At 48.4% G+C, this 24,489-nt stretch overlaps 2 protein-coding genes across 4 annotated transcripts in view; one reads left to right on the forward strand and one right to left on the reverse strand.

Annotated features, from left to right (window-relative positions):
• The window catches only part of Eftud2 (elongation factor Tu GTP binding domain containing 2), a 41,108-nt gene extending 20,190 nt beyond the window's left edge, over positions 1-20,918 (forward strand). The window contains exons 11-28 of the mRNA XM_021631922.2: positions 1,062-1,186; positions 5,179-5,242; positions 5,606-5,696; positions 8,708-8,843; positions 11,001-11,128; positions 12,190-12,383; positions 13,638-13,749; positions 14,109-14,249; positions 15,325-15,426; positions 16,175-16,257; positions 17,720-17,806; positions 17,985-18,111; positions 18,273-18,360; positions 18,965-19,083; positions 19,214-19,308; positions 19,775-19,928; positions 20,091-20,198; positions 20,468-20,918. Of these exons, the coding sequence (XP_021487597.1) occupies positions 1,062-1,186; positions 5,179-5,242; positions 5,606-5,696; positions 8,708-8,843; positions 11,001-11,128; positions 12,190-12,383; positions 13,638-13,749; positions 14,109-14,249; positions 15,325-15,426; positions 16,175-16,257; positions 17,720-17,806; positions 17,985-18,111; positions 18,273-18,360; positions 18,965-19,083; positions 19,214-19,308; positions 19,775-19,928; positions 20,091-20,198; positions 20,468-20,563 (2,050 nt within the window). The 3' untranslated portion in view covers positions 20,564-20,918. The remainder of the gene's footprint in view (positions 1-1,061; positions 1,187-5,178; positions 5,243-5,605; positions 5,697-8,707; positions 8,844-11,000; positions 11,129-12,189; positions 12,384-13,637; positions 13,750-14,108; positions 14,250-15,324; positions 15,427-16,174; positions 16,258-17,719; positions 17,807-17,984; positions 18,112-18,272; positions 18,361-18,964; positions 19,084-19,213; positions 19,309-19,774; positions 19,929-20,090; positions 20,199-20,467) is intronic.
• Positions 20,919-20,958: 40 nt separating this feature from the next.
• Higd1b (HIG1 hypoxia inducible domain family member 1B) lies at positions 20,959-23,744 on the reverse strand. 3 transcript variants are annotated; one of them, XM_021631942.2, is made up of 4 exons: positions 23,478-23,744; positions 22,653-22,801; positions 22,025-22,159; positions 20,959-21,475 (listed from the first exon to the last, which is right to left on the reverse strand). In XM_021631942.2, the coding sequence occupies exons 2-4, from the start codon at positions 22,750-22,752 to the stop codon at positions 21,414-21,416; spliced, it is 297 nt and encodes a 98-aa protein (XP_021487617.1). In that variant the 5' UTR covers positions 22,753-22,801; positions 23,478-23,744; the 3' UTR covers positions 20,959-21,413. The 3 variants fall into 3 exon arrangements, with proteins under 3 accessions (XP_021487617.1, XP_021487615.1, XP_021487616.1); XM_021631940.2 differs by lacking the exon at positions 23,478-23,744 and adding an exon at positions 22,881-23,054; XM_021631941.2 differs by lacking the exon at positions 23,478-23,744 and adding an exon at positions 22,896-23,053.
• Between the last annotated feature and the right edge of the window lie 745 nt (positions 23,745-24,489).

Genomic DNA, 24,489 nt, shown 5'->3' on the forward strand with positions numbered 1-24,489 from the left:
CGAAGTCTGGAGAGCCCTGACACAAGCATCCTCCTCCTTGAGCCGCCTGCCTCAGCCTCCCAAATGCTGGGATTGTAGGCCTACACCTCCACTTCTGGCTTTTGGAATGGCTTCTAAGTTGTTTGAGAAGTTTGTAGGGCTGGGTATAGCTCCATCATAGAGCACTTGCTTATTGTGTGCAGGGCCTGGTTCTCCCTCTACAAAATAGTGAATTAGAGCTTCAGCAGGATGCTCGATGATAGTAGTGATGCACACCTTCAGTCTCGGCACTCGGGCAGGTGCAGCTCTGGGTTTGAGGCTAGCCTAGTCTACAGAGTGATTTCTAGGATAGCCAGGACTACACAGAAGAAACCTTGTCTCAAAAAGCTAAAGAAAAAAAAGGTGGGGGGTTGAGCATGAAGCTGTGAACTGAGGCAAACAGAATAAAGAGAGTGGCAGTGGGGAGGGGCAGCATGGCTCTGTTCCTTCTTCAGTGTTGCTTCTCTGTCCTGTGCCCACCCTCACATCCTCACCCCTACACAGGGCCTCCTGCAGCCCAGGCTATCTGGGCATTCTATAGTCAAGGATGACCTTGAACTGATCTTCTTGCCCTCCCTTCCTGAGTGCCGGGATAATAGGCTCAGCTGTGACATCCAGTTCAGCAGTTCTGGGCCAGCATTGCCCATCTCTTTATATGCCCATCTGAATTGGAATTGAGATGTCTCCCAAATGTATCCCTCTCTGATCACAGCAGATTCATTCGTATTTCAAGGTCTTTCTCTCTGTCCTCCAGGTTTCCCTCATCTGTACTGTGTGGTTAGCATTTTTCAAAACTGTGCAAACTGTCGCGGCTCTGGGGAATCAGCTCGTTATTAGGGGGAGGGAACAGTTTCATCCTGTCGCCTTCTTGACAGGCTTTTGATAAATCTAAGAGGCCTGTGCCCGCGCCTCCTAAGGCTGGAGAATGAAGACTGGCAGGGAGTTGCTGCCCTTCCTCTTGGCAACATGTCAGTGTTGCAGCGCGGCCTGGCCTCAGAGCTGCTGTGCAGGCTGGCACTGGCTCACAACAGTCTCTGTTTCAGCATGTACTCCACCGACGAGAACCTGATCCTTTCCCCGCTCCTGGGCAACGTCTGCTTCTCCAGTTCCCAGTACAGCATCTGCTTCACACTGGGCTCCTTCGCCAAGATCTACGCTGACACCTTCGGTAAGCCCTGCCTGGTGCCGCCTCGCCTGCTTCCCCAGTCGCGTGTCTCCTGTCCTGCTGAATGGCTCAGAAATTGACTTCCTGTCACAGTCCCCTGCTTGGGAGAGTTACTTCATCACCTGTTATTGTCACATTTGGCGCTCCATTTGGCCTCAGTTTCTTTATTCAGGCTAAGCTATTTCTAGACAGTTTTTGGGTTTTTTTAAAGATTAAAAGAAAACCTTATTTTTGGTGCCTATGTGCACTGCATGCTCCTGTGTGTGTGTGTGTGTGTGTGTGTGTGTGAGTGTGTGTGAAAGCACACACATGCATTCCCATGTGATTATGTGCCAGCCATGCATATATGGGTGCCCTCAGAAGCTAGATTACAACATCGGATCCCTTGGAATTGGAGTACGGGTGGATGTGGAGCCATTTTATGTGGGTGCTGGCAACTCAACCCAGGTCCTCTATAAGAGCAGTGATCTCCTTGCAACTCAGCCATCTTTCTACCCTTTAAATAACAACAAAAAATTTTCTACCATCTTTCTACCCTCTAAATAACAACAAAAAATTTTGAGTGATTAGGGTGAAGCCAGGTATGATGGTGCAAGCCTTTAATTTTAACACTTAGGAGAGGTAGGCAGATCTCTGAGTTTGAGGGCTACTAAGGATGCCCTGTCTGAAAAAGAGAGCTCATTTTAGAAATAAACGTTCTTCCTAGAGTGAGACCATTTGTAGAGAAGGAGTTACCCATGCACACAAAGAATTTTCAGTTCTTTTCCAAGATGGATGGACTTCCACAGTTTCTTACTGTCTTTCCAACCGTCTCTAGGCGCTTATAACTGTGATAGGCCTCATTGAGAACTCATATTGGCTTGGCAGTCAGCCCTTACAAGTCTCCTTGGCAGGCACTGGTGAATGAGTTTATGGATTCCTAGAGCCTTGACACCATATCCCTGGGACCAGTTTCTCTACCCAGCGGGCTCTCTGCCTTCCATCTCTGCCTCACTGATTACCTCTCATTCCTGTAGGAGCTGTGCACTGAGAGTCTCTCACACTGTGTGTCAGTGTGAGATTTCTGTAGCGGGAAGTTGTTTTCCTGATTTCAGAGTAAGGAGACAGGCCCTAGGAGAGGTCTCAAAACCCAAATACAGTAGAATGCACCACAGCCCTTCTCACTGCCTAGCGCAAGGTGCTGCTTTTCCTCTTGCTGCTTTTTTATCTTGTACTGTTTGGATTGGTTTGTTTGCTTGTTTTCTTGTTTTTGCAGTACCAACAATTAAATTCAAAAGCCAGGCAAGCATTCTACTATATCCAGAAGTTGGTTTAGATAGACAGATGGATAAATTGAGTGAGTGAGTGAGTGAGTGAATGAGTGATGATAGGTAGACAGACAAACTCATTGTAAATAAGTGGAAAATAAAGTCAGGTAACTCAGATTTGCCGTAACCACTGTTACAGTCTATTGTGGTTCTTGCTTTGGTATTTACTATTGTGCATGAAAGAGGTGTTATATATAGAGGTGGGCAGATGGCTAAGCAGTTAAGAGTGCTAACTGGGACCTGGTCCGATTCCTCACACCCACATGACAACTTTAACTCCAATTCTAGGGGGTGTGGAGTTACCCTCTTCTGGCCTCCATGGGCACTGCATAGGCAGATAACACACATAAAAAAAAAATTTTTTTTAAAAGATACTATGTATAGGCATCTTCTGTATTTTCACTCATCATTGGAACAGTGACTACATTCTTGCCATTAAACCTTTGTTGTTAGTTGTTTTGCAGTTGTAAAGTATGGGTAGATGGGACTGAGAGCGAGCCCACGGGTGGCCTGTGCTGAACATGCAGGAGGCTCTGCATATTTACTTATCCCCAGCACCTAAATAAATAAATGGATGGCTGGCTGAATGTGTAGATGGACAGTGAATAAAAATGAAATGAGCCTGGGCTACAAGCAAGTCCAGGGCAGCTAAGGCTACACAGAGAGACCCTGTCTTAAAAAAAAAATTTTTTTTTAATTTAAATTTTAAAAAATTGGGGCCTGATCAAAGAGGGTTTGGGATTCCAGGTACTTGCTCTCGTTGGCATTTTGGAGCTGTTGATGATTGTGGTGGTGTTTCCAGATCTGATAAAAGGGAAGACTGGGCTCAGAGGTTAAGAGCACTGTCTGCTCTTCCAAAGGTCCTGTGTTCAATTCCCAGCAACCACATGGTAGCTCACAACCATATATGAAATCTAGTGCCCTTTTCTGAGGTGCAGGTGTACATGCAGGTAGAACACTGTATACATAATAAATAAATAAATCTTAAAAAAAAAAGGGAAGACTGCCTGTCTGGATATTTTATCAGTATTCAGAGGCAGGATTGTGAATGTGGATATTGCTCTCTGATATTGGAAAGGAGAAGGATGGGAGAGGGTGTTTGCTCATTATTTATTAAGCCTTGAAATGGTAGGCCCTTGAGTGCAGGTGTTGAGGATTTGTTTCTTTTGGGAAACAGGGTCTTAGCATGCTTCCTAGGCTGACCTTGAATTTGGAATCTTGCATCAGTCTCTTGGTGAAGATTACAAACATGCATCATAACACATAGTTTTCATGCAACTATTTAAGAAGCAATTGAATGTGAGAGGGTAGTTTAGTAAGCACAAGGCCCTGGATTGAGTCTTCTGCGCTCCAAGTTTGGCTCACTGGTGATTGTGTAATCTTGTAAGAGCATCTGTAAAGGGCGTGGCCAGGTGGAACAATCCACGAGTGAGGGAAGTTTTGATGATTGGTAAAGCAGAAAAGAACGGTAGGGGTGGGGCTCAATTGGCAGAGTTGCAGGAGGCCTGGGTGGATCCTCAGTGAAACTGGACATGGTGGTCCGTGCATATAATCTCAGCACTTGTGGCAGGAGGGTCTGAAGTTCAGGGTCATCCTTGGCTTCATAGTGAGTTCAAGCCAGCCTGGTGGGAGGGCGCTCTCTCTCTCTCTCTCTCTCTCTCTCTCTCTCTCTCTGTCTTTTAAACAGCTAAAATTAAAAATGGCAGTATCTGAAGAGTGGGGAGGGGAACTTTATAATTGGCAGAAAGGAAGAAAAGGGTTTGGAACATGTTTGAAATGCATCAGTAGCTGTAATGATAGAGAAGTCTGGAGAGGAACTGTGACTTTTGGGGAAGGGGGGGTACCGTTTCTTATGCTGTCTGAGGTAAATGGGGACAGCCTGACATCTGGGTGGAGTTATCTAGGAGGTGACTGGCATTCTCGGATCTGTAACTGAATGTTTCAGGAGATCTGTGCTCGAAGGTTTAGAGGCGAGCGCTCTGTCACTACGATATATTCCCATCCAGACTCGAGGGGCATGAATTTTAGAAGCCATGGTTGCTTGCTCCAGTCTGATGAAATTTCACACTGCAGTTAAACTGAAATTACCAATTGCTAAAAGATGAGTCAGGGAGCTGCGGAGTCCCGTGCCAGGAGGGTATGCTGAAGAGGAGAAGACAGGTGAATCTCAGTTTTTAGGACAGCCTGCTCTACATATGCGCCCAGGCCGGAGAGGGCTACACAGTGAGACTCTTAAGTTTTTTAAAGGACGGCTTCAATGTTCACTCTCCAGGCCTAGGTGTCTCTTGGGGGTTAGGGCTCCACTCAGTGGCCCCTCATGATGACATTGCAGCTAGAAAATGGTCCACATGGGTTACAGAAAGGATGGGTGTCACTGCGGATGGTATAGATGAGCAGTTGGCCTGTTCCGTGAGAGCTCCTGTTCATAGCTTGGGCCTAGGCCTCGGCCCCAGGACCCTCGTACTTGAGGAGATGCCTGGGTTTCCTTTTGCCTCAGTCTCAGCCTTGTCTGCTTTGGTCCAGTCCTGTCCTCCTCTGTGCCTCAGTGTTTGACTGCCTGATTAGAAGGAAATGTCTAGACCTTGGAAAGGAAGGTGGTAGAATTTTCAGCTTTAAATCACAGCACCTAAAACAGCATTTTGAACTACACTATCCCAGGCAATTATAATCGTGTGGCTTCTTCTATAGGTGACATTAATTACCAGGAATTTGCTAAAAGACTCTGGGGTGACATCTACTTCAATCCTAAGACGTAAGTAGCATGTGGGGTGTTAACTCTTATGGACTGCGATCTGTTTTCCCAGTAATGATACATGAATTTCTGAAGCTAAAGCCTACTTTTGTCTTATGCATGAGTCGCCATGTCTCTGCAACCCTGAATGCTTGGCATTGTGAGCTGTAGTGGAGGGAGAGGCTGTTTTCCCCAGGTCTTCAAGGCCAGGCCAGGACAGGCATACAGGCCAGCCTTACCTATGAGTCCTCTCAGGAATCCATGTGGAAACTGATCCCTCCCTCTGCGTGGCTTCGCCTGAGACTCAGAATGTAGGCAATGTGTCCTGGTGATAAGCCAGCTTCTCCCTCCTTGGTCACTCACAGCACTTCTTTTTCTCCTTAGGAGAAAGTTCACAAAAAAGGCTCCAACCAGCAGTTCCCAGAGGAGCTTTGTGGAGTTTATCTTGGAGCCCCTTTATAAGATCCTTGCTCAGGTGAGTGTTGGGCCACCTGCTTCAGGTCTGCTCTAAACTTGCTGTGCCATCACTTGTTTATTTTGATTTTGTGTTTGTGTGTGGTGGGGGCATGTTTGTGTGAGGTACATGTTCATATGCAACCTCATGCTTAGGCACGCACATGTGTGAGTAGGCCAGAGTTTGGTGTCGGATGTCTTCCTGTAGCACCCTGGGTGCCGGGTGAGACATCGTGCAGGTGTGCCCAGCTCTTATGTGGGTGTGGAGCCCAGTCAGGTCTTCAAGCCTTCACAGCATGCATCTCACCCTCGACTGGCATCTCCCAGCCCCATCTTCACTTGTTTACTAAAAACCTTTTGAGCCAGGTGGCACACCCCTTTCTTTAATCCCAGCACCGGTGAGGCAGAGGCAGGCAGATCTGAGTTCAAGGTAGCCTAGTCTACATAGGGAGTTCCAGGACAGCCAGGGTCACAAAGAGAAACCCTGTTTCAAAAATTTCAAAAACTTTTGGAGGGAAGGAGAGACAGTGATTAAGTCCACTTGTTGATCTTGTAGAGAACTTGAGTTCGCTTCCCAGCACCCATGGTGGGCAACTCCTAAGCACCTGTAATTCCAGTTCTACGGCATATGGTGCCCTCTTCTGGCTTCCGTGGGCATCTGCATGCATATGGTACACATATACACAACACTTAATTTGTTTGCAGGTACATCTAAACTTTTAAATAATTTTTAAAAGTTTGGCTGCTAAGTGTGTGGTGCAGTGTGTTAGAGGGCTTGCCTTGAGTCCAGTTCTTAGTGCTGGGTAAAGCAGGCCTGGGACATAGGCCTGTAAGCCCAGTTCTTAGGAAGTAGAGAACTTATGATCGTGCATTCATGGATATCCTTAACTACATCGTGAGTTAGAAGCTAGCCTTGACACTTGAGACCCTGCCTCAAAAAAACAAGGGAGCTGGAGGGTTGGTTCTGCAGTTAGGAATACTTACTTAATGAATGAAAGATTGAATGAATGAATGCTTACTGTTCTTCTAGAGGCCCTGAGTTCAGCTAAGCACCCACATCAGTAGGTTCGCAACTGCTCATCATTTTAGTTCCGATACTCTTCTTCTGGTCACTATAGGCACCTGCATGCATGTGGTACACATAAGTTCACACACATGCACATAAATAAAAAATAACTTAAAAATCACATTTTAGGGGGCTAGAGAGATGGCTCAGAGGGTAAGAGCAGTGGCTGCTCTTCCAGAGGTCCTGAGTTCAATTCCCAGCAACCACATGGTGGCTCACACCATCTATAATGAGATTGGATGCCGTTTTCTGGCAAGCAGGTGTACATGCAGATAAAACACTGTATACATAATAAATAAATAAATCTTTAAAAAAATCACATTTTAGACAGAGAACACTGTAATACTCTTGTAATGTTTATCACTTAGGAAAAATGGTGGCAGAAAGATTAAGAGTTCAAGGCTGGGCTAGGCTGCATAAAACTGTCTCAAAAAAAACTATTAATGAAGTTTTTGTTGTTTGTTTTGTTTTGTTGTTGTTTTGAGACAGGGTCATGGCTGGCTTGTACTCCCAGGGATCCACCTGTCTCTGCTTTCTGCTAGGATTAAAGATGTGTGCCATTGCACCCAGTTAAGAAAGATGTTTATTATAGCATTATCTATAACCGCATGGAAAGAAAAAGAAATCTAGAAATGAGTTCAATGTTTATATCATTGAAAGCCTGATTCAGTTAATCATGATGTATCTCATAAAGTGAAGTAGTTTGCAGTCACTAAATGAATACCTGCCCTGGGCATTCGGTGCACACCTGCGGTCAGTCCTAAACTGCCGGGGAGGCTACAGCCGCAAGATCGCTTTAGTCTGAGTTTGAGACCAACTTATACAACAGTGAGAAGACCCCATCTCAGACAAGGTCAATTGGTGGCTTTGTGTGTCTGTTTGTAAGGATGGTCGTAAAAGCTTTATAATGATCATTTTATTCCTTTGCATGCGTGATGTTTGTGAGGTTGAAAGGAGAGTAAGGATGTAGTCACCTGATCATGAAGCCTGTAATCTCAGGGGCCAAGGTGCTAGAGCAAGAGGATCAGAAGGTAAAGGCTAGCCTGGGCAACTTAGTTATTCAACCCTGTCTCAAAACAAAAAGTAAGAACAGGAATGGAAAATAAGTTAAATGTTTTTATCATTGAAAACCTGATTGAGTGAATCATGTTGTAACTCTGAAGTATTTGCCTCAGGTGTGAGAAACCTTAGGGGTCAGTCCTCAGTACCACACCAGAAAGAGGGTTACAGGGAGAGAGAAACGAAAGAGGGGAAAATCAGTAAGGATTTTGATTAAGCTTTTGAGATGCTCCAAAAAGTGGAATGTAACACTGTTTATATGAATTTGTGCCAAAGTGCAGAGCTGGAAAGGTGAAAATATCATACAGGAATCTCACCAAGACAGTGAGAAAATATGCAGGTGTTTAGCTAGTGCTGTCCAGTGGGCACACTCTTAGATTTGGTCACGCGCACACAATGTGTGTGGCCGTTGCATGCCACAAAGGAGGAGAACATAGCCATAGAACAAAATAATGACTAGAACTTATCAGTGCCAGCAAACACTTAGTTTCTCCTGTCAGGCTGGAATGGATTAATAAAAGAAATTTATAGAATCTGCCTCGGTAGAGAGACCTTGAGTCTGCAGAGGATGATTTAGCTTGGCCCTGTCCTGACATGTGGCCTTTTTTGGTTCCTTCCAGTACAATGAGTCTCTAAATCTGGGCAGTCTTTTAAGTAGGAGGAGTCAGACGCCAGGGGGCAGCACTGGCAGTGTAGAGTCATAACCAGGTCAGCTTCACTCCTGTTTGGCTTGAAGGCTAGGCTGCATAGACTCAGTCCTCCAAACCAGGCTGTTCTTGCCCGAGCCTTCCCATAGAAGACTGCTTGTAAAACTTTTCTTTGGTTTCCCCCCCCACCCCCCACTCCATGTGAAATAACTCACTTGGGCTGTCACTACAGAGCTGACCCAGGGCCTTCTATGCTCACAGGTGGTGGGAGATGTGGACACCAGCTTGCCAAGGACCCTGGATGAACTTGGCATCCACCTGACCAAGGAAGAGCTAAAGTTGAACATCCGCCCCCTGCTCAGACTGGTCTGCAAGAAGTTCTTTGGCGAGTTCACAGGTAATATGCAGCTCGAGGCCCTGACATTGTCTCCTCAGCTGGGTGCCACAGTTCACACCTGCGTTCTTGCAACTGGGCAGGTAGATCAGGACTTCACAGGACACTCTGGGCCACAGGATGCCTGTCTCAAGAAACAACAAACACAGCCTTGTGTGTCCTTCCACAGTTTGTCTTGGAAGCTTCCTTCCCTGCAGGGGCAACAGCATTGTGATGTATTTAAACCAACTACAGAGGTTTTTTCCAACTGTTTTCTTTAGTTGTTTCTTGGTATTTGGAAAGGGAATTCAATGTCCCCCATCATGAGGGTCCTACAGGTGAGGCAGGTGGTGTCAGGCCTCCAGCTCTGGTGTATTCACTGGGGTTTGGCAGAAGGTGGCTGCAGAGGGGAGGACTCAGGAGATGTTTGGTTTTTTCCATCATTGGGACACAGTACCTAACAGAAACATCATATTTCAGTTCGTCCTTTGAGAGGGTACAGTTTATTGTGGCGGGGAAGACATGGTGGTATTCATAATGAGAAGAGTGGGCAGCTGGGGCTTCTTACAGTTCCAAAAACCAGGAATCCGCCTGGACTAGAAATGGAGCCAGGCTGTACCTCTCAAAACCTGTCTCCCAGCCACCTACTTCCTCCATCTAGGACTCCCTCCTAAATGTTCTGCAGCCTCCCCAGACAGTACCACCAGCTGGAGACCTGGTGTTCCATGAGCCTGTGTTTCAGACTCAGTCTCTGGCAAGGGCTGAGATTCATTCCCCTTTCTCTTTCTGCTGAGCCCCTTTCCTGTCTCAGGTATGTGGAAGCCAATGCTAGAGTAGGAGGAACACTGGACTAGCTGAGAAGAGACCTGAACTTTTGCTTGTTTGTTTGTAGACAGGGTCTCACGATTCAGACTTGACTGGCCTTCAACTCACTGTATAAACCAGGCTGTCCTGGAACTCACAGATCTGTCTGCCTCTGCTTCCTGAGTCCTGGAATCAAAGGCATGTACCACCCACCTGGAAAGACCTGAGTTTTGCTCCTGGCCTGCAGTTTTCAGAGTGACTAGCCAGCCTCCTGTTGCTTCTGTGACTGATTCTCATCTGTAACTAAGAACAAGTACCCAGAAGTGGTGGCTCGTACCTGTAATGCCAACACTTGATAGACTGATGCAGGATTGTTCTGAGTTTGAGACCAGCATGGCTTGCATAATTTTTCCAGGCAGCGTGAGTTACAGAGCAAGGAGCTGTCTTAAAGGCCAGGCATGGTGGCACACACCTTTAGTTCAGCACTCAAGAGGCACTGGCAAACAGATCTCTGTGAGTTCAAGGCCAGCCTGCTCTACAGAGCGAGTTCCAGTCCAGCCAGGATTACATAGTAAGGACCTATCTCAAAAAGTGAGTAGTGGAGGGACAAGGAAAGGGTCCTTTGAACAATCAATGATTCTAAGTCTGGTGGAAATTAGGTATCTGAACCTTTAAAGCTCAGAATAGCTCTGGACTGGCCATCAGCCTGAGGATCCTGGACACCAGTCGCAGCAGGTACTAGGACTGAGGCTTATTTGAATACTTGTGGGTTTGATCGTGAGAACTGAAGAAGAAAAAAGAGATTTTACCAATCCCCCTGTCCTAATGAACAGGGTTTCTTTCATGGCTTATTAATCTGTTAGGGAAACAGTAACTTATTGACTAGAAACATGCAGTGTTTCTCAAAGGACAGGCTAGTCAGTTGAGGATTGTCCTAAGTAAATCGAAGGAATACAGGTGGGAAACTTACCTGACTCAGGGTCAGAAGTCAGTGGATACTTATGTTCAGTAAAAGTATGGATCTCTGTGGTCAGGGATTGTTTTAAAGTCTTTAATTTTATTTATTTTTTTCCAGAGCTGAGGACCAAACCCAGGGCCTTGTGCTTGCTGGGCAAGTGCTCTACCACTGAGCTAAATCCCCAACCCCTTTTTAAAAAAAAATTTTTTTTTTGTCAGCTGAATCTCAAGTTGTGTCTCACTGAAGCTTGCTTCTTAAATGCACTGACATTGGTGTGTCCCCAAAAGCGTGTGTTTTCTCCTCGTAGGAAATTGATTTCCCTGAGTGTTAGCTTCCAGGCTGAGTCCGTGCTTCCTGCCCACTTGCCCCGTAAGAATGTGGAGCAGTGATCCAGTAATGGCTTCCTCTTCTCCCCCTAGGCTTTGTGGACATGTGTGTGCAGCACATTCCATCTCCAAAGGTGGGCGCCAAACCAAAGATCGAGCACACCTACACTGGCGGCGTGGACTCCGACCTCGGCGAGGCCATGAGTGACTGTGACCCAGATGTAAGGGAGCGTGCCCCCAGTGCTGCTTCTGCTTCTGCATGGACGCATGATTTCTGGTTGGCAGCACGCTGCCTTCTTTGCTGTCATTGCTTGCCCCGCCCCCCTAAAAGCAGAGTCAGTCCTGCATTCAGAGCTTGATCATTGCCAGAAGTAGGGGGTTAACTTTAGGTGCCTTCCTCATGCTCCCTTAGTCTGTGCTATGAGGATGATGATGTGTGAGTGGCTATTATGACAGTTAAACAAGGTTAAAGGAGTTGCAGATAACCTGCAAGATAATAGAGAAACAAATGGCAGCTTGTCTTGGTCAGCCCTGGGATTTAGAAGCATCAGCTGGGGCTCAAGGTCTAGTTCACTGGTAGAATATGTACTTAGTATGTTGAGGCCCTGGATGCAATTCCCAGGCACCAAAACAAAAATACAAAAACATCTCAGCTGTTGCTTAGGCGCTCTAGCTTTTCTTCATAAACACGTGGTTGAGCATTGAGTTCTGTCTTCATAGGGAATGTAGAGCAAGGAGTCTTGTCAATGCCAGAAGTTTTGTTTGCTTGATTGTGTGTTTGTGTTACATATGTTTATTTGTGTGTGTGTGTCAGTGTCTATACATGTTTGATGGCGTGCACATGGAAGCCAAAGACTAGCTTGTTGAAGTTGGTTCCTCCCTTCTGTTGTATGAGTCCCAGGGATCAAACTCAGATTGTCAGGCTTCGCAGCAAGCCTCTTTATCTGCTGAGTCCTGGACCCTTTTTTGTGTTTTATGGCATAGCTTTTCACTCTATCTCGGGCTGGCATTACACTCTTAGGAGTCCTCCTGCCTCAGACTCCCTTATGCCAGCCTGTACCACCATGTCTGCCTTGGTTGTCTCGTTTTTATTTTTGTTGTTTCTGAATCTCCTTTTAAAAGTCCCTTCATAGAGGGAGGGGAATGCAGTTTGAAATTTTTCCAAGTGTCCACATCTTCATTAGTCTGGCCTCTCTCCTCAGCTCGTGTCATTGCTGTCAGGGGAGGTGCTATTACCTTCATGATGTATGTGGTTAGAGCTGTTCTCTGTCCTGCCTGCCAGGGTCCCCTGATGTGTCACACGACTAAGATGTACAGCACAGATGACGGAGTTCAGTTCCATGCCTTTGGCCGGGTGCTGAGTGGCACCATCCATGCTGGGCAGCCTGTGAAGGTGCTGGGGGAGAACTACACCCTGGAGGACGAGGAAGACTCCCAGATCTGCACCGTGGGCCGCCTCTGGATCTCTGTGGCCAGGTACTGTGCTGCTGCCCAGAGCCGAATCATATATAGGCTTCTACACTGGGACCGCCCAGCATGTTAGGAGGCATCCTAGGCAACACAGCTACCTGGTTGGTACATTGAGGAATTAGATGACCCCTCCTGGCAGATCTGTTGACATCCAGTTCCTAAGGTTGCCCAGGCTTAAGGGTGACTATTCAAATGTTGCTTTTGAGTTTTGGATGCCTGGAGTGAAGCCTTTTTGGGAGGATTTCCATTTTTTCTTCTTCTTTTTAATATGTATGAGTATTTTGCTTGCATGTATGTCTCTGCACCACATGTGTGCTTTGTGCCCAAGGAGTCCATAAGAGGGCTTTGGATCCCTAGAACAGGAGTTATAGACAGTTGTGAGCCTCCGTGTCAGTGTGGGGAATCAAACTCAGGTCTTCTCTGAGAATAGCCAGTGTTGTTGTGGTTTTGGTTTTTCAAGACAGGGTTTTTCTGTGTAGCCTTGGATGTCCTGGACTCACTTGTAGACCAGACTGGCCTTGAACTCAGAGATCTGCCTGCCTCAGCCTCCCTAGTGCTGTGATTACATGCATGTAACTGCTGGATCATCTCTCTTACCCACTTTCCATCTCGCCTGTGTTTCTTAACTTGCTTCTTCAGGTTTCTTTCCAAAAGCTTTTGTTTTCAAACCTCTGCTGCCTGTTCCTTTGTGCTGAGCCCCTGGCGCATCCCTGTCTGAGGAATCAATTTTGGTCTCCTAGGCTGTTTGTCATCCCAGGTGATAAGCAGAGTCAGAGCGGTCCTGACAGGAATGTGACCACTGTGCTTCAGTGATGTCCCTTTCCTCCTCCAGATCCACCCTTTTCTCTAGAACGCAGGAGGAAATCAAAGCTCAGAAATTCAAGGATCTGTGTTTTAATATCCCCTTGCATTACCGTTTTTTGTTTTATGATACAGGGTCTCTCTACATAGCCCTGGCTGTCCTGGAACTCACTTTGTACACTAAGCTGGCCTCTAACGCACAGAGGCCCACCAGGCAGTGACTTTTACCTGGAGTCTCCACTTAGAATCAAGCTTTCCTGTCCTGTCTTCCTACACTACACACTTCCATAGCACTTGCCCTGTGTGTGCCTATGTGAGTGTTCATCACATCTCCCTGCGAGAATGGCTCTGTAACTTATTTCTGCTCCTAGCTCTGTGCCCTGCATGCAGCAGGCGCTCAGTACATTTCATGGAATGAATGCTCTAAGTTCTGTGCTTGTTCATTGGCTGTTAATCCAGGTACCACATCGAGGTGAATCGTGTTCCTGCTGGCAACTGGGTTCTGATTGAAGGAGTTGATCAACCAATTGTAAAGACAGCAACTATAACTGAACCCCGAGGCAATGAGGAGGTAGTGTTTCTGAAGGGGAGCACACACTGAGCTAGAGGGGCACAAGCTACCATGTGAACAAATAAGCTTTGAAACTCAAAAGGCCTAATCCAGAGCCACTGCTGCTGGGTGGCTTGACCCTAGCTTGCACCATCACTCTGCTGCTGCATTTCCCCCAAGATGCTGGGGATTAGGAATCATGCCTCTTATTCTTTCCCAGTGCTCTGCCAAAGTGCCTGGAGCAAATGGCCCTTTAAATTGGGCTCTGGCTGTACCATGGTTCTTGGTTGGGGAATCAAGACTTCAGCTTCTCCCTTAGGCCTGTGCCTTCTTGCCTACCCCTGAGGCTCTTCTTCACTCCTCTGTCCTTTGGATCTCAGGCTCAGATTTTCCGGCCCTTGAAATTCAATACCACATCTGTTATCAAGATTGCTGTAGAGCCAGTCAACCCCTCAGAGCTGCCCAAAATGCTTGACGGCCTGCGCAAGGTCAATAAGAGCTACCCATCTCTCACCACTAAGGTATGTTCCAGGCCTGAGGTTGCTCCAAGCCCTACACGCCTCAGCTGACCGCTCTGTGCTGTCACTCTGTGGCATTCAGCAGGTGTCCTCACTTGCCACTTCCCATAGCCCCGTTCATGGACGGACCCTACTGGTTATTGTTTGAGGATGAGACAAAACGGAATGTGTGCCTGCGCGTCCCCAAATGACTTGAAATAGACTATCTACCTTAATAGGCACACAGTGTGAATTGGTTTGCTAGAAAAGTGAGAAACCAAGCCTGGTGGTTCACACCTGTAATCCCAGCATTTGGGAGGTTGAGTCAGGAGGAGACAAAGCTCAGGGTCAATCTCAGCTACAAAGGAAGTTGGGCCTATTTTGGGCTACAAACAGGGCTGGAGAGATGGCTCAGCAGTTAGGAGCGTTGGCTATTCTTCCAGAGGAGCCAGGTTCAATTCCCAGCACCCAGGTGGCTGGTCATACCATCTGTAACTCCAGTTTTAGGGAATCTAAAGCTCTTTTCAGGCTCCACAGGCGCCAGGCATACAGACAAATTCGGGCAAAACACCCATACACATAAAATAATAGAAAACTAACAAACAAAAGTGACTGATGATTGCACACTCTTGAGCCTGCCGCCAGACTATTTAGTGTATTTCTGTGCAGTATTGATTGGCCTCAAGCTCGGGGTGAATTTCCTGCCTCTGCTATTGGAATGCTGGTATTACAGGTATACCACCAACTCACCTTTTCTCAGGGAATGTGGGGTGGGTTGTAGAGCATGCTGAGGATTGAGACTCAAGGTCTCGATCATGTAGAGAGAATGCTTGACCACTGAACCAGCCCTAGCTCTCCCACCCCCCACTGAGCCGGCCTTCCATCCATTGAGCCAGTCCTAGCCCTCCCTCTATTGTACAGTTGAAACAGTCACTGCTTCTGATAATGGCCTATAGAACCTTCATCTCTGGTACCTTGTTTTGGTGGGGTTGTGTGTGTGTGTGTGTGTGTGTGTGTGTTGGTGTTTTTTTTTTTACATCTGCTGTGAACAAGACAATCGAGTGCGGGCGATGTGACTGCTGGGGCTTCTGTGTTTCAGGTGGAGGAGTCTGGTGAGCATGTGATCCTGGGCACTGGGGAGCTCTACCTGGACTGCGTCATGCACGATCTGCGGAAGATGTACTCAGAGATCGACATCAAGGTGCCCCTCCCCTAGCCTGGCTTCCAGCTGCAGAGGGATGTCCTCAGCATCCCTGGATGCCCACTAGACACTCTCTGTGGAAAGCACTTTCTGCTGTTCTTCATCAGAGAAGATTCTAGAGAACCTCGAGTAGGGTTTGCCCTACTCGCTGAGTCATTTTCAGTGTCATACACTTAAAGTCAAGGCTCCAAGCCAGAGTCATTCCTGTCCCATCATTAGGAAAAGAACTACCCAGTGTCTGCTGATTGGCCTCCGGGTGGGTGCTGTCACAGAGAGTGGGAGCTTGCTTCAGGCTTATCACCAAGTCTAGACCAAGCACCTTGAACCGTGCATGGGGTGGTGCTGTCTCCCAGTCAAGACTTTTTCTCCACACTATGTTTCTGGGCAGGGGCCCTCCTAGACTCTTGTACTCTGGGGCTGGGGCTTGAGGACAGAGCAGAGGCTCACAGTGGGTCTGCAGCACTACTTCCATCCTACCCCCAGGGAGTGGCAGGTGCTGGAAGCTTTCTTGAAGACCATAATTAAAGCCCTAGTTTGAGCCCCTACTTACTCCTGACTCAGGAGGTGAATTTGCCTACTCCCAGGCTGTCTGGTGGTAGTGCAGATAGTTTTTAGCCTGCTACTTTTGCAGAGCTACTTAGGAGGCTTGTGTAGAGGGAGAACAAAAACACTTCAGAATTTCCTAGGTAGAACTTTGCCTGTCAACAAAACTGACTTTTACCTCAGTGTTTTTCTTTCCATTGCATAGGTGGCCGACCCAGTTGTGACGTTTTGTGAGACAGTGGTAGAAACATCCTCCCTCAAATGCTTTGCTGAAACACCCAATAAGAAGTAAGCAGGAGGTGGGGCAAGGGAGAGCAACAGCACAGATATGAACAGATACAGTGATGTATGTTTGAGGAAATGCCACAAAAAAAAACAAAACTTTTTTTTTTCCCCCTAACAGAGTTTCATTCTGTAGCTCAGGCTGGCCTGGATCTCTTTTTTTTTTTTTTTTTTTTTTTTTAAAGGTGGGCGGGGGATTGTGTGGAAAGGAAGACATCCACTATCTTGCACACACATGCACATGAAAATGCTCACATGACGCTCACTCAAATAAAGAAACTAGGTGTGGTAGCACACACCTGAAAGCTTATCACTTGGGGAGCTAGAAGCAGGAGGATCAGGAGTTCTAGGCCAGCCTCAGCCCCACAACAAGTTTGAGAAGTAGGCTGGGCCATGAGAGATTCTTTATTTAAAAAAAAAAATAAAAAAAGACAGGCGTGGTGGCACCTTTAATTCCATCAAGAGGCAGGTGCAGGTAGATAGAAAGCCACGAAGTGAGCTCCTGTCTCAAAAAACAGAAACAAGTCCAGCATGGTGGCTCAAGCTTGTAATCCCCGCACCAGGGAGGCAAAGTCAGGAGGATTGCTGCGAGTTCAAGGCCAGCTCCATCTATATAGCAAGTTCCAAGCCATCTGGGGCTACGCACATGACCCTGTTTTCAGGGGGAAAACTTGGAATTGACAACCTTCTCTCCCATACTCACCTCAGGCCTACCCCAAGCACAGCTCTTGCAGAGTTTTCTTGAGATGGACTCAGGCTGCTTAGGTACTCATGTTTGCTCCAGACTGTATCCCTTTCTGCACAGATATTTCATTGTGGAACCCTTTGCCTTGGGTACTCCTAAAAATTTTCTAGCTGCCTTGTCAGTATTGGAAATTTTGCCCTAAATCTTAATTGGTTTTTGAGACAAGATCTGTCTCTGTAGCCCAAGATAGCCTAAAACTCATTACATGGAACAGTGTCAGATCTTCCTGACTGCTAAGTACTGGGATTAAAAGTGTAAGCCACTATACCAGCTTCAATGTTAAGTTCCTTTTTTTTAATGGGTTCTGAAAATGGAAACCCAGCTCCTCATACATGTTTACACTTGCTTTGCTGCCAAGCTACACTCTCCGGCCCAGCCGTACTTTTCAAGAAAAAGCAGATGGAGGCTAGAGAGATGGCTCAGTGGTTAAAAGCATTCGTTGTTCTTGCAGAGGGACCAAAATTTTATTTCCACCACATGGTAGCTTGCAGTTCCAGTCCACGGTGTCCAAAACTCATGTCTGGCTTCTTTGGGCACTGCACACGTATGGTACATTTGAATAAATGCACACAAAATAACTCACACACATAAGAAGAAAAAACAGAAGGGTACCCTTTGCTGCCCCTGGCTCCAAGTTTTCCGTTTCTCTAGCTGTCTCAGTGGTCTGTGTTGTTGCCCCTGCTCATCCTGTGACCCCTTCTCACTGCTGTCCTTTCTGACCAGGAACAAGATCACCATGATTGCCGAGCCTCTGGAGAAAGGCCTTGCTGAGGACATAGAGAATGAGGTGGTCCAGATCACCTGGAACAGGTTGGAGCAGGGCTCTGCTTCCAGGGCTCATTTTTTTTGCCTTCTTTGCCTGGTCTTTTGACACCATCCATCCTTCTCTGCTGTTGTCCTGGATATTGATGTGGGTAGAGTGGGTCACTGTCTTATAGAAAGGAAGGAACTATAGCTCTGCAAGCCGCTTTCTCCTCTTTTCCTCCAGGAAGAAGCTGGGAGAGTTCTTCCAAACCAAGTATGACTGGGATCTGCTGGCTGCCCGTTCCATCTGGGCCTTTGGTCCCGATGCTACAGGCCCTAACATCCTAGTGGACGACACACTGCCCTCGGAGGTAAACTGATGGGAGGCCTGTGGCAAAGTGTTATCCCTAGACAAGGAAACTGCAATGTCCCCTTTGCTGTTGAAAGGTGGCTTCTCACAGCCATACTCTCCTCCTCCTAAAGCTGCTGGCTGTTGCCAGTGGACTGATGGAGACCTAATGTTTCTGTGCAGGTGGACAAGGCACTTCTCGGCTCAGTGAAGGACAGCATTGTTCAAGGTTTCCAGTGGGGAACCAGGGAGGGACCCCTCTGCGATGAATGTGAGTCCAACAACAACCTCTCAGCTCCATTCCCCAGGACCCTTACACCTAGGCACATGAGCTGATAAGGCAGGAATGGGCCTCCCATCTTTCGGACCCAGCAGGAAAAGCAACGTGGGTACACTGGACTGTCCCAAATCTTGGGCCAATGTTCCCCTGCTCCCTCCCTATCACTTGCTGTCACTTGCTACAACCTGAAATGAAGGCATTTCTAGACTGACATTTGGTCTAATTTCCTGAGTAGAACCTGTCTTTGGCCATGTTGAAGATAGATATAGCATGAGGGTGGTCAGGTTGGTTTACTATCACAGAATAGACTACATGGGACCAAATAAAACTTCTAGAACATAATCTACGTCCAAAAAAAAAAAAAAAATACTTAGTACCAGCACGTAAGCTTCTAAGAAAGTTCACATGTCATGTCGGAGCATGGCCTGAAGCAAATGTTAAGTAATAATTAACTGTTAATCTGTTTGCTACTGGCCTTGCTGGTGGATGTGAGATTTGTATTGTGTCTTTGGTGGCTGTAATGTGGCCTCAGTGTAGCAAATTACCCTGCTACTCTGCCATGCCCCAAAGACTAACCCCAGCTCTCCCATTTCAGTGATTCGCAACGTCAAGTTTAAGATCCTGGATGCCGTGGTTGCCCAAGAACCTCTCCACCGGGGTGGAGGTCAGATCATCCCCACAGCCAGGAGGGTAGTCTACTCTGCCTTCCTCATGGTAAGTGGAGCTGTAGGGAGCTGTCCTGCTTCTCAGGCAGAGGCCATAGAAGGCCGCCAGTGGTCTGGAGACCCTTTATGTCCTAACTCTTCAGCCTTACCTATGCCGGGTCCTTTCTCCTCTATTGCAGGCCACTCCCCGTCTGATGGAGCCTTACTACTTTGTAGAGGTCCAGGCCCCTGCAGACTGTGTATCTGCTGTTTATACAGTCCTGGCCAGGCGCAGGTGAGCAGCCTGTTGTTGGGGAGAGTACTGAGCAAGAAGCCCCTTGGCTACTGAGGAAAGGAAAGGGGAGTCTCCCAGCCTTTGCTCTCCCCACCTTTCCAACAGAAGCCCACTGAGCCTGCTCCCACGAGAAGTAGGGGAGAACTGAGGCTTTCTAGCTTTCCCAAAGGCCATGGCCACAGTTTCTTCTTGCCCCCCCCCCCTTAGTTCCTGGGAGAAGTGAAGCAGTGATAGGGCTGTCCTTAGGGTCCTGTTTCTTCAGTGTCCATACTCTTGCCTCCTCCCAGAGGTGGCTGCTCCTGTGGCTTCAGCTAAGAGCCCCAGTCCCAGGCCCTCTGTGGAGCATGTTCCGTCAGGTCTTTTTTTGATGATGGCTGTGCTGGGATACACAGAAAAGGGCCAGAAGACAGATCCCCCCTTGCCTTCGGACCTGTATACAACTAGAACTTTGGCCTTTGTCTTTCAGGGGTCATGTGACTCAGGATGCGCCCATACCAGGCTCCCCTCTCTACACCATCAAAGCTTTCATCCCGGCCATTGACTCGTTCGGCTTTGAGACCGACCTCCGCACTCATACCCAGGGACAAGCCTTTTCCCTGTCTGTCTTCCACCACTGGCAGGTGAGGAAACCTGGCCAGCTTGGCCTCCTGGTTCGGTAGACTGGCCTTTTAGCCAGTTCCCCTCTGTCTAGGATGTTCTCAAGGATGCTCCACAATTCCTGCTTCTGGGCCTGAATCCTCTGGGAAGCTGTCCCAACTACCTGAAAACTCTCTGCCTTCCAGATTGTCCCTGGTGATCCTCTGGACAAAAGCATTGTCATCCGCCCATTGGAGCCACAGCCAGCTCCTCACCTGGCCCGGGAGTTCATGATCAAAACCCGTCGTAGGAAGGTATAGGATCTCTAAACCACTGCATCCCTCAACCCCCCAGGGTCTCCACAGGAGTTGTGTGTCTTTTCTTCCTCTTGGAGGGTAGTTTAGTGCTGTTTGGAAAGCTCAGTCTCCACACTCCTCGGATAAGCAGACCTAGGGCCCAAAGGGAACAGAGGAGCTCTAATGGTATTTTAAAGGCCCAAGTCCTCAAGCACAAGTCCTGGCTGACCCCAGGCTCCTTTACCATAACCCTGTGGAGCTCACCCTCGTGTCTGTGTTCTCCACAGGGCCTGAGTGAAGATGTGAGCATCAGCAAGTTCTTCGATGATCCTATGTTGCTGGAGCTGGCCAAACAGGATGTTGTGCTCAATTATCCCATGTGAGTGCGGGGGTCTAGCAGCTCCTGCTCCCTGCAGTGCCTGCTGCTCTGGACTCCAGCTGAGACCTGCCGAACTGGGCCTTGATGCTGTGAGCATCTGGGAACTGCTACGGGGCCATCTGAACAACCCAGAAACCTGCCTCCCAGTGTCCCAGTGAGCAAGGGGCATCTGGCCTCCTGGTTCCTTCTGTGGCCTCTGCCCAAGGAACAGAGAGGAGCTTGGGCCCAGAGAAGAAGAATGAGAACAAGATGACAGTGTTTAACCCCAAGGGGTCTGTCTTCAGGATTTACATGGAGTTTTATTTCTCACAAGTTCAACCTTAGCCATGGTTTGTAAATGAACAGAACATTCTGACCTCTGCCTTGGTTTGCTGCTTTCGTTCACCCCCACCCCACCCTCTGCCTGTCTAATCCGAGCACTTATATTCTGGGTATGTGATTTCCCATGGGGCATTACTGCCTCTGCTCCCAGCTGCAGCTGCCTTCCTGGCTAAGTCCCTAGGGGAGCAGCCTGTGGTGGAAGGAATGCGTGCGTCTGATTCAGTGTTCCCATGAGCCTCAAGGCCCCTTCTCTGCCCCCGCCTTTTCATTTCCATTCCAGGCTGCTTCTGCCTGGACATGAGGTGGTATAGGAGTTGCTGGGACCCTGGGGACTGAGGTCTGTCCTAGGAGACTGCTGCACCTTGTTTGGGACCAGAGACCTTTGGTTCCCGCCCGTTGTGCTGGGCCCTCCCTCCAGCCACAACATTTCCCTGGCTCTGCTCATGAGTGAGGCACTTCAGTTTGCTCAACATCACTTTATTAGTGTATATGGAGACAGCTGGGGATTGGGCCATCCTGCAGCCTCGGGACTCCTACTTCTCAGGATCCTCTGACACCCTCTTGATGTAATCTCTGTACATTGTATACATGGCACCTGCGTAAAGAGGGAAGAGAAGTGCCCCTTGGCATCTGATCCCTAAACCCTTTCCCCGTCCTTCGAGGGGTCCCCGGGGCTGCACTCTAGCTTTTCCCTTGAGACCCAGCTTTCCTGCTCTTCTTTCAGCCCCATGTCCCAACAGCTGCTCCAGACACCCAGGCACACAGCCTAAGGGAACAACTCCTCCATTAGCCCTTAGACATCTATTCTGCACAAAGTGGCCTGTGACTGGACTAGTCAGAGGTGGCTGCTGTGCACGGGGACACTAAGGCCCAGTGAAAGGGACTAGCCCACAGTCCCAGCCCACAGTTAGTTGCTGCCTCTTCCTGGCCCTTACCTCTGGAAAATTCATGAATCAGGCTGTCTTCATACTGTCCCATTGCCCAGCCACAGTGACCAGTGGGGAACCCTGAGAAGGCCTCAGAGGTTCATCAAGAAATTGATGTGGATACTAGTGTGTGAAGCAGATGCTTGAGCCATGGTCCGATTAAGGGAAGGCACCCTGTGTTGTTCCCCTTCTCCCCTGACCCCCACCGTGCTGCTTACCGAGCATGATGGCGCCCACGGCACACGCCTGTGCTGCCACTCGGGTATGAATCAGATGTATGGACAACTTGGTGGCACCTCGAGCCTTCAGCCGGTAAATTCTGTATGCCGCTATCACCAGGCAGCCTCCTATGCCTGTGGGCAGAGAATGGGATCACTGGGCCATGTCCAAGGTCCCTTGGCTTTCCTCTGGGTAATGCAGGCTGGGCACCAGGCACTAAGCAGATTCATGCAACTAGTATTGGAGTACTGAGTTTCCTCTCATGGCATTTCTAAAGTGCCTGCGACCCTCACGACGCCCCTCCCTCAATATGCTGATAGTTTGTTGTCACAACTGCACCCCCACCTGAGCAGCTCCACCCACTCCTGGCTCCTGCCTCTGCACAGGTTTTCAGAGCCTGAAAGGGAAACCCCGGGGCAGTCCGACTGCAATAAAGACTCCCATCCCGAGGCTGCTGTTGGCGCTGTTTCGCAGAGTACTTTGCATTCAGTTGGCTGCCACCCCCACCCATCCAGACTCCTTCATTGCATGACAGTGTACAGTGGTTGGACCACTTGAATTCTGTGACCATCATCTCATGAGGTCCCCAGAGAGGAGCCATCGCCCCAACCCTGTTCCCCCACTCACCTACAGGCACCAGTGGAGACTCCCTGGTCTTCCTCAGAAACTTGTCCGACAGGCTGTCCTCACCCTCGGGTGGTGCCCACAAGCCCTTGTTAGCAGACATGATCCTGGGTCCAGATGTTAACAGCTGTGTCCTAGGTTTCAGCCCAGCCCTAGAAGGAGGTAGCCCACAATGAGGACTCTTGACTCTTAGTCTTCAAGGCCGCAGAGGATTACCTGCCAGCACCTTACCATGCCCAGCACAACCTGCACTCGAGAAGACACCCCTCCAGGTGTTCTCTGTCAGGGGTGTGCGCTGCTCATGGCTACTTTCTTCATGTCCGCAACATCTGCCCCTTCTCCAGTTCATCTGACTTTACTGTTCTCTTGCTTCCTGCTCCCTCTCTGCATCCCTATGGGTGTGATCCTCTGGCCAAGAAAAACAGCTGGAAAAACCCAAAGTAGACTGGAACAGTCTTTGAATCTTGGGGGCCCCTTGGTCATGGATCTGTTGACAGTTGCTCCTAAGGGAGCTACGGAACAAGATCTGGCTCTAGGGAGCCAGAGCTGTTCCAGACAGATGCAACACTGGTTAACCAGTAGAGCAGATGTAAATGACACTGAGACATTTTTGCACCTAAGACTAAAGAACAAATTCTGGTCCTCAAACCTTCTTCCTCCATCCTGATCTCCCTGTAAACCCATAAAAAATGTCTGCTCTGATCATAGGTGGAGTCCCAGTCCCTCAGAGGAGAGGTTCATGCCCTCAGAGTCCAGCAGCAGGACAAAGACTCTGCCTGAGCCAGTGCCTCCTGGTAGCCCCTGAGTCTTCAGTGTGCCCATGCTTACCCTAAGCAATAGATGGCTAGAAAGTGGAGAGCGAGCAGCCAGCCCAAGGCTCAGCATCTGCTGCTTTGAAGCAGTCAAAAGCCAATGCCAGAGTTGTCACTTTGGGGTCAGGGAAGCAGTGTCTTTGAAGTTATGAGAGCGGGGAGGAGAGAGAATGGGGCCTCGGTTGAAGAACCCGTCCCCTACCCCCATCCGCCGAGCTCCAGATGCAGCAGAGAGGTTAGACCTGATGGAGGAGAGACCTTAACTGATGGGAGCCTGTGTGTGCGCACGTGTGCAGGGCCCATGCTTGAATGCTGCTGCGGAGAACTAGAGAGGCAAAGATGGACAAGGCTCCTGGCTCCTCCCCCAAGCTGAACTGTTTCATCTACTCCTAAGAGCAGTGTGGAATCTAAGTAAAACAAACACTTCAGTTGTAGGACTTTCTGGTCTTAACTTTGGTTCCTTTTTGAACCAGGACTGTAACCCAGCTTGTTAGGAGGCTGAGGAAAGAGGATTGCAAATTCAATGCCAGCCTGGGCTAATTTTAGGCTAAATTCAAGCCTGGACAACTTAGTGAGACTCTGTCTCAAAAAAGAAATAGGTGTGTTAGTGAACACCTTAATGCCAGCTCTCAGGAGGCAGAAGCAGGTGAACCGCTGTGAGTCCCAGGCCAGCCAGGGTGGCATAGAGCCTGTCTCAAAATAAAATGAAATAGCCAGATAGCAGAGCCTTTAATCCCAGAGCTTGAGGCAGAGGCAGGTGGATCTCTGAGTTTGAAGCCAGTCTGGCCTACAGAACAAGTTCCAGGACAGTCAAGACTACACAGATAAACCCTGTCTCGAAAAACCAAAACAACAAAAAGCTAGGCAGTGGTGTCACAAGCCTTTAATCTCAGCACTTGGAGGCAGAGGCAGGTAGATCTCAGAATTTGAGGTCAGCCTGGTCTACAGAGTGCCAGGACAGCCAAGGCTACACAGAGAAACACCGTCTTGAAAAAACAACAAAAAAGCAACAACAAAAAAATTAAATT

Source organism: Meriones unguiculatus, chromosome 7, assembly GCF_030254825.1.
Source record: "Meriones unguiculatus strain TT.TT164.6M chromosome 7, Bangor_MerUng_6.1, whole genome shotgun sequence".
Taxonomy (NCBI): Eukaryota; Metazoa; Chordata; class Mammalia; order Rodentia; family Muridae; genus Meriones; species Meriones unguiculatus.